The sequence below is a fragment of the Amia ocellicauda genome, chromosome 3, assembly GCF_036373705.1.
Source record: "Amia ocellicauda isolate fAmiCal2 chromosome 3, fAmiCal2.hap1, whole genome shotgun sequence".
NCBI lineage: Eukaryota > Metazoa > Chordata > Actinopteri > Amiiformes > Amiidae > Amia > Amia ocellicauda.
In genome coordinates, this window is record NC_089852.1 from 54,007,481 (window position 1) to 54,020,318 (window position 12,838).

The 12,838-nt window shown below is 39.7% G+C and overlaps 1 protein-coding gene across 2 annotated transcripts in view; it reads right to left on the bottom strand.

Annotated features, from left to right (window-relative positions):
* Window positions 1–12,838, bottom strand: part of LOC136746996 (nectin-3-like protein) — a 193,829-nt gene that overhangs the window by 80,596 nt on the left and 100,395 nt on the right. For both annotated transcript variants that reach the window (XM_066699933.1, XM_066699932.1), the window contains exon 5: window positions 9,623–9,774. In XM_066699933.1, the coding sequence (XP_066556030.1) occupies window positions 9,623–9,774 (152 nt within the window). The remainder of the gene's footprint in view (window positions 1–9,622; window positions 9,775–12,838) is intronic.

Sequence of the window (12,838 nt, forward strand, 5' to 3'; positions counted from 1 at the left end):
ACAGTGTAATCAGGACACAAAGATGTGGCTGTTATAATGGGGGATTTCAATTTCCCAAACTTAGACTGGGAAAGCCCAGTGGGGACTACAGAAGCAGAAATAGAAATGGTTGAGATGGTAAATGACTGCTTTCTAACTCAATTTGTCAGGGAACCAACCAGAGAGAGTGCATGTATTGACTTGATCTTTTCAAATGACCAAGATAGAGTCAGGGGGACAGTAGTTAGAGAACCAATGGAAAATTGTGATCACAATATGGTTAGCTTTGAGGCATTCTTTCAAAAAACAAGGTCCAAGTCTAAAACAATTGTCTACAATTTTAGAAAAGCAAACCTTGAAGGTATGAGACGGCACTTAGAAGAGGTAGACTGGAGCACACTGGATACAGAGTCAGTTGAAAATGGATGGGTATATTTTAAGAATATACTACTTGAGGCTCAGGAGCAATTTGTACCAAAACTTAGCAAATTGAGGAACAAAAAACACTGGCCAAAATGGTTTAATAGAGGTATGCAAAAAAACAAAGAGGAAGAAAATGTTGTATAGCGCATACAAAAGGGATGGTGACAAAACAAAATACATAGAATATGTTGAGCTGCAAAGAGATCTTAAGAAAGGAACCAGGAAAGCAAAGAGGGAAATAGAAAGAAACATAGCTCTTGGAGCTAAAACCAATGCAGAGCTTTTTTCAATATTACAACAGCAAGTGGTCAATAAAGGAGGAGGTGAAACAGATAAAGGGCAAAAATGGAGGTATCTTAGAAAACGAACAAGATGTGGCAAATATTCTAAATGAGTATTTCACAGAGGTTTTTACAAAAGAAAAAACAGATGACATGCCACAGGTTGACAATCAGTCCAGTCAAACCCTAACAGAGATCAGGATAAATGAGGAGGAGGAACTGAAGGGACTAGCAGAATTAAAAAACAACAAATCACCTGGGCCATATGGGATATTTCCAACAGTACTTAAAGAAATGAGGGAAATTATTTATAGGCCGCTAACTCGATTATTCCAAATGACACTTAGAACAGGGGATGTGCCCACTGACTGGAAGACAGCAAATGTCATACCAATCCACAAGAAAGGGGACAAAACTGAGCCAGGAAATTACAGACCAATCAGTCTCACCTGCATCACCTCAAATTGGAAGCTGTAGGCATTCAGGGTAATGTAAGTAGATGGATTATGAACTGGTTGATGTATAGGAAACAGAGGGTGTCAATTAGAGGAGTCACTTCTAACTGGAGTGAGGTTGTTAGTGGAGTTCCACAGGGATCAGTACTAGGGCCTTTGCTTTTTCTAATCTATATTAATGATCTGGACTCTGGGATAGTTAGCAAACTTGTCAAATTTGCAGATGATACTAAAATAGGTGGCTCAGCAGATACAATCTTGGCAGCACAGGCTATTCAGAGGGACTTAGATAATATTCAGTTGTGGGCTGACACCTGGCAAATGAAATTCAATGTGGACAAGTGCAAGGTAATACATGCAGGTAACAAAAATGTCCACTATAATTACACTATGGGAGGTACAGATCTAGATGAAGTAACGCATGAGAAAGACCTAGGAGTCTATGTGGACTCCTCACTTTCTCCATCCAAGCAATGTGGGGAAGCAATAAAAAAGGCAAACAGAATGCTAGGGTATATTGTCAAAAGTGTAGAATTTAAAACAAGGGAAGTAATGTTAAGACTGTACAATGCACTAGTTAGACCTCATCTGGAATACTGTGTACAGTTCTGGGCACCACACTTCAAGAAGGAAATTGCTGCTTAGATTACATATAATTAGACAGTTCAGAGGAGAGCAACCAGACTTATTCCAGGTCTGAAGCGAAAGTCCTACTCTGAGAGACTGAGGGAACTGAACCTTTTCACCCTGGAACAGAGGAGACTACGTGGGGACTTGATCCAAGTCTTCAAAATCATGAAAGGCATCGACCACATCAAACCAGAGGAGCTTTTCCAGATCAGCAGGGACACACGCACTCGGGGACACAAATGGAAATTGGGCTTCAAGGCATTCAAAATGGAAAACAGGAGACACTTCTTTACACAGAGAGTAGTCACAATCTGGAATAAACTACCCAGCGATGTGGTTGAAGCTGAAAGTTTGGGAACATTTAAAAATAGTCTGGATAGGATCCTTGGATCACTTAGATATTAATGAACACCAAACGAGCATGATGGGTCGAATGGCCCCCTCTCGTTTGTAAACTTTCTTATGTTCTAGATGTGTTAGAAGGAACACATAGCAGGTAATTGTTGATAAAAACTGCTTCTGCAATAAGAACAGGGCCCTGCAACATAGAAATGAGCACCCTGCAACAACCTAATTGGCATTTTACCACCATAATTCTAGGCTGTATAAATATCGGCTGTCTGTCTGGGCATCTCTCTGATGCACCAGGTCAAGCTGTATCAGATGCTGCTGAGGTTATGTTTTGCCCTTGCTGTTGCTTACACAGTTGTAGTCAAAATAATGTAAACCCATCATTTGAAACAATCTTATCTAGCAAACTTATTAGAGTAATTTATATTTATAAATTAACATCAAAAACATGTCTGTCCAAAGTCTTAGCTTACTACAACAGTATATTAATTTTAATTAAATGGTAGGGCTGCCATTCTGATAAAAATATGAATACACACAGGCATCCTTGTATTTCATGTTTTTGTTGAATTACTCATAAAATACTGAAACTTATTTTCTACTGGATGTTCTTTGCAAATATAATCATATTCTCGCATTGCAGAACAAAAATATTTTAAGCATTTAAAAACAACAACAACTATTTCTAAATGAGGAATCTGTAACAGAGGCTTTTACATAAAACAAAAACAAAAACAGTAATGTGTCCTGAATGCCCTCAATAAGAAAACCCAATTCAAGGTCACACATTACACTGAGCTTGCAAGTGGAGGACTCACAGTTGGAGAAGAGAAGTGAATTCAAGACCCACAGAAAAGAAATTTCACATTTGAGGCTTCCAGAGGACCCTGACAAAAGGATGGTTTATCATATTAACAGCCTTTTGATGCAATTGCACAAGTTTTGCTGGGAAAGGTGAAATGAGATAATGTTTAGCCCTCTGTGTATGTTATAGTAGCTAAAACTGCATCAATAGCAGACACATAAAGGGTTGTTAATTGCATTCAAGTTTTAACAAGGCTCCAAGGACTGACACAAGGTTTTGGAAAATAGTTGTATGTCATTTCTGTCACACACACAGACAGAGGGACAAGCTAAGACAACTGATAGGCATCGAGAAATTTGGGAGACAGTAGAAGAAAAAACAAAAACCTTACAAATTATTTCAGTGAGTTAAATGGTTGATGCCAAAATCAAAGGAAGAAAAACTATTTCCATTTCATAAGCATCAGAGTTCAGCTGTAGCCAGAACAATAACTTATTTCTTATTCATTAAATTGCAAAATGTTCAAATCCAGGCAGTAGAAGTTTGTTTCATTATTATATAAAAATATATTATATTCAGCAATTATGAGTGAGAATTAGCTTTGTTCAACATTGTATCAAGGCCCAGCTGCATGTCCGTCACTTAAGGGAGAGAGTACATAGTGATAAATGATAAATAGTTTTACTGTATTTAGACTTAAGTTGAAGTTTCCTCCCTTTATATTTGTATAACCCCTTCAGATTTTGTTATTAATTTGTAAATGTAACTGTGTGGAGAAGAACACCTCGAGCAGTGTTTCTACCGGGAAATGTCCCTGATGCAGTGTCAATTAGGTCAATGCAGGCCAGAGTAGGCAATGACTGCTGATGAGGGCTCAGAATGTATTCTACAGCGTGGATCCGTTTGGTCCTCAATCCTGGCTGTGCAGTTGCAGGCTTTGACTGGACGTTCGAAATTCACAAGTAGTTGAATGTTACCAGGTCAGGGATAAGAGTTGACTGGACAATCCTCATTATCACCGCACAATAGCAACTCCATATGATTTTATCAGTTACGTGAAAATTCAGATTATTAACATTTTCCAGCAGCCTGCAATCCTCTGATTGGTGTTATAGCTGTGGACATTCTGAGCTTGCAATGTGTTGAAAGAAAGAAAGAAAGAAAGAAAGAAAGAAAGAAAGAAAGAAAGAAAGAAAGAAAGAAAGAAAAAGAAAAAAGAAAAAAAGATGGCATTGACAATGTGCATCCCAAAGAAGGCTTGATTTGTCTCCTCCCTACTAGCAAAGCATGGCATTGTAGGGGTTGGGACGACTAATTGAGTTGACTATTTAGTGATTAAAACGTGGGTGCAAAAAGAGGAAACAAAAACAAAAAAGCACTGCTAATATCTCAGTATTGCTGTTGCTAGGTATGTTCTTCTCAAGACAGATATACAAATTATGACAAATTGCACCAGTTGACCATGAGATCTTGGCAAAAGCTGGAGGTGATATAAAAACAAGCAGGCACCTTTATAAATCATTCAAAACTGCATTCCAGATTTTGACACCAGGGAACATAATCCAAATGAGGAAACCAAAATGTAAATAATGCTGCTGAATTTTTTTGAAAAGAGGGGGGAGCACTGATAAAGCCCCTTAAGCTCCATAAGGTCTGGAATTGAAAAGGACCCTGCCTCAGTAGCAGGCTCTGTCGACATTGAGAGGGAGCCTCAGCTGCTCTTTTCCTGGGGGAAGGGAATCGCTGAAAGCCTTTATTGAGGAGTGGAGTACTTCATTTTCTCAGATGCATCTGGCCCAGGCACTAATAAAGCAGTTAGACCATTCTGCCAACAGCAACTGACATTTCTTCATATCGCCTGCATATCATTCAAACAGCACTAGTAGTACTGGGATTTGTTTTTAATCTATTGTATGAATTAGAAGATCCTTTAAGTGCTGCACAAAACTATTAGGATGTTGTTTTCTGGGGAAGGTAAAGAATCACACTTACTGAGGAGACAATCATAATTGGAAAAAGAGGTTACATTGATAAATTAGCATTGTGGGAAGAAACAAGAGAAAGTGATGTATAAAAGATGTATAATCTTATGAATAAATAAAAGATCACTATCCGGCACAATAGTTGGAAGCCAAATGGTAGCATCTTGTTTTTAAAACATTGGAAATTACTTAAAATGCATAGATAAATAAAAGGAAAAATTATATTCCCTTGCATTTTTTCATTTAGAAACCAAGAGGGAAAAAAGGATAATATTCACATAGCATGAGTATTAACAGTGTCTCTGTGTGAGCCTGAACCTTGCAGGGACTTGATTCAAGTCTTCAAAATCATGAAAGTCATCGACCACATCAAACCAGAGGAGCTTTTCCAGATCAGCAGGGAAACATGCACCCGGGGACACAAATGGAAATTGGGCTTCAAGGCATTCAAAACGGAAAACAGGAGACACTTCACACAATTGTTGTCACAATCTGGAACAAACTACCCAGCGATAGTTGAAGCTGAAAATTTGGGAACATTTAAAAATAGACTGGATAGGATCCTTGGATCACTTAGTTATTAATGGACACCAAACGAGCATGATGGGTTGAATGGCCTCCTCTTGTTTGTAAACTTTTATGTTCTTATGTGTCTCTCTCTCTCTGTGTGGGTCTCTCTCGCTCTCTGTGTGCGTCTCTCTGTCTCTCTCGGTGTCTCTGTCTCTGTCTCTCTGTGTGGGGGGGAGGGGTTAAAACCTTGATCGTGAGACACGTGAAAGAGAAAGAAATGTTGAAGCAAGCTGCCACTCATATAGCCACTCATATAGGTAAAGGAAACCTTTCATGCTGACACACAACACCAATTCCACAGGCAGCTAAGGATTGCTGGATGAGCATGCCTAATGCACAAACATTTTATAAAGCAAGCTAAATAGATGTAGAAGCTCATAGAGCTGTTGTGTGAACACAGTCAGCTTAAATAAAAAATAATAAATCAAGAACCTCTCAATGTTAAAGGATGGTTAACATCCTCTCAAACCCTCCATCCACCACTGTGTCTTGCTGATAGAGCCTGGACTTGCCAATTTTGAATAGCACAGACAAAATAAATTGGCCAGCACATGCATTCAGGTTTTTGTACTGAAATTAATATGACTTTGTGAAAAATCCGTGGGAAGTAGGGGTGCTTGGGGTTTACACAAAAATAAATAAATTAAATTCATTAAGATTCCTTAAGATTTATTAAGATTCATTAGGAAAACTAATGACTGTAACAGTAAGCCATTAATGACAGCAAAAATATGTCCAATGCTAGACACATGACCTTACTACGTCACGTATCTAGCTATTGACCTTCGACAATCTGTTCCTGGATTGTGGATTATTAATCTGATGTAGCTAGCTGACCACCTGTCGAAATGGTGCAAAAACGCATTGTTGACTTTTTTGGGAAGCCTCAAAACATAAAAAGATTACGTGATTTTGCGGAGGCAGACTCTCAGCCAAGTCTGTGCACCTCTGAAACGACCAACCGTGTTGGAAGTTTGTATGAACTTATGCTGGAACGTACCTACAATCTCCCAAAAGAGAGAGAATGGATTCTTAGAAGAGATAACTGGCTATCGGACACAATTCAGAATGAAGTAATTCAACAGTACACCTGCGCTATTCACAGTGAGATTGTATCCCGTGCCATACAGTGAGGGAAAAAAGTATTTGATCCCCTGTTGATTTTGTACGTTTGCCCACTGACAAAGAAATGATCAGTCTATCATTTTAATGGTAGGTGTATTTTAACAGTGAGAGACAGAATAACAACAAAAAAATCCAGAAAAACGCATTTCAAAAAAGTTATAAATTGATTTGCATGTTAACGAGGGAAATAAATATTTGATCCCCTATCAATCAGCAAGATTTCTGGCTCCCAGGTGTCTTTTATACAGGTAATGAGCTGAGATTAGGTGCACTCTCTTAAAGGGAGTGCTCCTAATCACAGCTCGTTTACCTGTATAAAAGACACCTGTCCACAGAAGCAATCAATCAATCAGATTCCAAACTCTCCACCATGGCCAAGACCAAAGAGCTGTCCAAGGATATCAGGGACAAGATTGTAGACCTACACAAGGCTGGAATGGGCTACAAGACCATCGCCAAGCAGCTTGGTGAGAAGGTGACAATAGTTGGTGCGATTATTCGCAAATGGAAGAAACACAAAATAACTGTCAGTCTCCCTCGGTCTGGGGCTCCATGCAAGATCTCACCTCGTGGAGTTTCAATGATCATGAGAACGGTGAGGAATCAGCCCAGAACTACACGGGAGGATCTTGTTAATGATCTCAAGGCAGCTGGGACCATAGTCACCAAGAAAACAATTGGTAACACACTACGCCGTGAAGGACTGAAATCCTGCAGCGCCCGCAAGGCCCCCCTGCTCAAGAAAACACATGTACAGGCCCGTCTGAAGTTTGCCAATGAACATCTGAATGATTCAGAGGAGAACTGGGTGAAAGTGTTGTGGTCAGATGAGACCAAAATCGAGCTCTTTGGCATCAACTCAACTCGCCGTGTTTGGAGGAGGATTAATGACCCCAAGAACACCATCCCCACCGTGAAACATGGAGGTGGAAACATTATGCTTTGGGGGTGTTTTTCTGCTAAGGGGACAGGACAACTGCACCGCATCAAAGGGACGATGGACAGGGCCATGTACCGTTAAATATTGGGTGAGAACCTCCTTCCCTCAGCCAGGGCATGGGTCGTGGATGGGTATTCCAGCATGACAATGACCCAAAACACACAGCCAAGGCAACAAAGGAGTGGCTCAAGAAGAAGCACATTAAGGTCCTGGAGTGGCCTAGCCAGTCTCCAGACCTTAATCCCATAGAAAATCTGTGGAGGGAACTGAAGGTTCGAGTTGCCAAACGTCAGCCTCGAAACCTTAATGACTTGGAGAGGATCTGCAAAGAGGAGTGGGACAAAATCCCTCCTGAGATGTGTGCACAAGAAACTACAAGAAACGTCTGACCTCTGTGATTGCCAACAAGGGTTTTGCCACCAAGTACTAAATCGAAGGCGTCAAATACTTATTTCCCTCATTAACATGCAAATCAATTTATAACTTTTTTGAAATGCATTTTTCTGGATTTTTCTGTTGTTATTCTGTCTCTCACTGTTAAAATACACCTACCATTAAAATTACAGACTGATCATTTCTTTGTAAGTGGGCAAACGTACAAAATCAGCAGGGGATCAAATACTTTTTTCCCTCACTGTAAGTAGTCCGTACTATGGACTCACAGCCGATGGTACCACGGATGCCAATACAATGGAACAATTTTCATTGACACTGCAATACGTAGACGAGAACATGGAGATTCACTGTGACTTCCTTGGATTTTACAATGCTCCCCACAGCAGCGGAGACACCCTGTTCAAGTGCATCAAAGATTTCTCAGGCTGAACATCCCAATTGAACGTCTTCAGGGATACTGTTTTGACGGAGCTAGTAAAATGTCAGGACGGTTTTCTGGTGTTCAGGCTCGATTGAAAGAACTATGCCCGGAGTCTCCGTTTGTCCACTGTGCCAACCACTCACTTGACTTAGTTCTTCAAGAGGCCGCCCATGAGGTGAGTGTTATGGCTGATTCCATGAACTTTGTTCAGGGCATAGCTGTGGTAATCCGTGAGTCATCCAAACGCAATGACTCGTAGAGCTCCATGTTTGGCTGTGATGAGGTAGTTACCATAATGGCCGTATGTCCAACAAGATGGTGCATACGAAGAATAGCTATCAAGCATGTATGTAGGGCCTACAGAGAAATCATTGGAACTATGGAGCAGCTTAAGGATGACAAAGGTGTAAGGGGAGACGCTAGAGCTAAGATCGGAGGCCTGTATAAGCAAGCAATGAAAGCTAAAACCTACTTTGGCCTCCTGTGTTGCGAAGCACTTTTCGAGCCGTGTGAGTAGGTGGCCAGGAGCTTACAGAACCCCAAAGCCAATGCACTGGGTGCCCTTGAGTGTACCGAATTGCTTAGAAAGCACATGGAAGCACTTCAAGATGATGCAGTGGTGGAGAACATACTACACACGGTATCCACAGCGGGACTGTAAATGCCAGGTGATGCTGAGTTGCACAGGATGACAAAAACCCCAGTCCGTTATCGGCACACAACAGAGCCAGAGGCAGAAGTGCAACACTCATGGCGACGCAAGTTTTTTGAAGCAGTGGACTTGGTCACAGAGGAACTAAAGAGGAGGTTCGATCAAGATGGCATGAAAACAGCAGCTCTCAGAGAGAAGGTGGTTATTAAGGCAGCCAACAAGGAACAAACAGTGAATATAGAATCCCTTCACCTTCCCTGACACTTTGACGGAGCCCGACTGGAGATCCAGCTGAAAATGCTCGGAGACATCTTCAGCGATTCTCCTTGTAACACCATAAAAGACATAGCCGCAAGTATGTTTATGAAGGAGAATGAGAAGATAATATTACATTTAAAAAGCTGGAATCACAATTCTGTGAAAAAAAAAAAAAAAATCTTGAGTACTGTAATGATAGCCCTTAGAAGGGTACACAATGTAGCCTACTCGAACACATAGCATCATAATTATTGAGAATTATGTTCTGAGAATATAATAAAAGTCTCTGAGAATACAGTGAATTGTTAATGCCTTTCAGTTTAGGAGACAAAGAAACAGGAACTGCGAGCTCACCTTGGATTCGGATCTCCCTCTGTTTAGCCTGATGTCCAATATCGTTTGCCACTTCGCATCTATACACCCCCGAGTCATTGCGCTCCAGTGCTCTGCTGAACACTAAGGTGTCATTCACTATTTGCACACCTGCTGGCAACTCGTCACCTAGCCTGGAATGAAGAAACAAAAAACTTGAATACACCTACAAAACAAATCCACCAGATTAATCAAGTTAAACACAATGTGATTTTTCTTTAAATCAGTTATAAAGAAAAACACTAATTTGAAAAAAACATTCTCCACTTTATTTAACTGTACTGATTATCAATTGCCTTTTTCACACTACACCATCAAATTGAGTGACTCTCCCCTGAGTTCAGTCCTGCTTGCATTAATGTTTGCCTTGTGCTACAATACATGGGTTGCGATTCACCGCCAGGGTTGGACGTGATCATTTCACAATACATATTATTAACCCAGGTGAAATACAATTGCGGGGAGAACATTGACAGGTTTTTCGGTGACTGCCCGATTGATTATAATTGTAATATTAAACAAAGAAACAAGAAAAAAAAAAAAAGTTTATTTTCTCACAGCACTGAGACGCACTTAATTTGTACCTAGCATTCTGCATGGCAGCCGATAATTGTTTGAACACTTTTTCATTTGCCCATAGCCTGACTCACACCATGGCACTCCTGCCATTTTTATTCACAAATTAAGATTGCTTTTGTATAACACATTAAAGTTTTTCAACCCGAGGTGAGCACTTCTTCCCGGGTTGGAAATCTCAATCCTAAACTGCTTTCACACTAGACCAGTGGTTCTCAACTGGTTGAGATTTCCAACCTGGGACAAAGTCCTCACTGCACGTTGAAACACAATGTGATTTGTAACCTGTGTATTGTAGCACAGGGACAATTTTAATGCAAGCAGGGCTGAACTCAGGGGTAAGTCACCCTGGGGCCACCCCATGTCCACTCAACCTGGGATTAGATGGTGTAGCTCTCATCTCTAGCAGGGGTGAGTTCACCCCGGCTTCAGAGTGTTGTCTTAATGACAATGTGAAAGTACTTGATTTTCGACCCAGTGAATTAATCACATTTTCCAAAAGGTAAGCACCAAGAAATGTATAGAAATCGTTATGATAAATGGCTGAAGGAATAAAGTTGCCACCTGAGTCATGCATACCATGATGGGGCACTTGGTATTGTGCTGTGGAAGATCGATCCACATACATCCATTTTTATGCAGATGAAAAAGGAAATTTCAACATACACTGTAGTGTTAAAGATCCAATTTTACTTAAAGATGTGCAAAGTTAAAATGTCCACTCTCCCTTATTGCGAAGCATGGCTGCTGGATCCGATTCAGTGGTTTGAAAACCATGAAGTGAGAGTTCATTAAACAAAGTTGCAGAATTAATAAATACAATGGCACAAGAGGTACACAGCACACGCAATAAACATAAATAGTCAGTTTTTCAGAAACGTTACTACAACTTAATTGTAATTTATAATTGTAAAAATAAACCACATTTTATTCAGCCAGCTCATAACTTTCTGATGGCAGTAAGGATATTCAACCCACAACAGGGGTGTAGTTTGGATCTGAAAGCCCTACCATATATACTATTCCATGATTTGATGCTGACTATAAATCAAATCAGAGATAGAGAAATACCTACCATATGCAAAAAATTGCAGAATGACTTTGAATGAATTTTGGAGTGTAGCTGAAGAATTATTTACCCATTTAACATGAAAGGCTAAAATATATGTCAGTTGTTACCAATTCTGTAGATGCTTCTTATGGCCTTATGTTTTTACAGAACAATATTAATCTATTAAAGATGGCAGGGTTAACCAACTGATGAAGCTTAAATTGAATAGCAAAATTGCATGCAACAGGGCTTTCTCTTTCATGTAACCAAATGACACAATGTGGTGGTTGTGAACAAACTTGCACTCCCCTACTGTCAGACTCACATTGAATGTCCCCCTCCACTCCTGAGACACAAGTTATGCCACTTGTGATGCCAATACACAAACAGGCCTTAGGAGGAATGAAGTGCAGCCTAAGAATGCAGATCACAAACACGTTAAAACTAAAGCACCACTGAACATAATGACTCAACTTGCCAGGAGTTAGAAAAATCTGGTGGTTCTTTAGTTTTCCCACATCATGAAACCCTGAAATAGCACACTTATTTGGCAGGTTTGACATTTTAAAGTGTTATAAATTGCTTGTATGATGGAATTGAACTTGACAAATCCCATACACCTTACTTATTCATTATTAGAACGAATTAAAATCTTAAATTTTGGGGACCGCTGTAGTTCCCTTTTTAAATATGAACTTTTCTTTAGGGTCCCACATTTCTGGGGTGGGGGTGGGGATTATGGAGCTCAACTGACATTCATGTCATGCCTGGATATTAGGCATGTAACGATTCACTCAACTCACGATGCGATACGATTCACAAAACTGGTTTCACAATATGATTCTCACGATTTTTTTTTTTTTTTTTTAACAAAATGAGATATGAGACAAATTATAAATGAAAGTGTCCTTTTATTATTTATCACTCAGACAAAATGCTGCACATTTCTTTGTGAAATTGAAATATGTCAAATAACAAAACTAAATTGAGTTTTTACAACAAATCCAAAATCAAATAAATAAATGAATAATACAAATAAAAGAAATCTCTTCATATAAACAAACTAAGGCTTTTGACTGTGCTCTTTCCTAGCTTGGATTTTTTTTTACAATTTTTTAAGAAATATCAGCACATTCACAATGTCCCCTGCTGATGAAAAAAACTTTCACTAGGGACAGATGTGGCTGGTGTTGAGAGGTATGCTTTTGCTAGACTGGAGAGCAGTGGGTACAGCCTAGCATTCTCTTTCCACCACTTGAGTGGACAGCTATTGAGGGAAATGAATGTTTCAGCTCTGTACTTATTCATTACTTAGTTAAATGGGGGATGTTTTGAACATTTTACTGCGTCTGAGACTGGTATAATTAAATACAATAAACTTTTTAGTATTGTAAACTTTTAATTTGGCACATCGATTAGTATTCTACACAGTTATGACAGCGATTTGGAAAAGGGAGAGGCAGAAGTGTATCACGGGAATAGATGTGAGGGGTGAAGATGCAGATTAAGACGTTTCTAGTTTATTTCCGCTGGTCAACATAAACGTCAGAATCTCCTTTAAATAACAGATA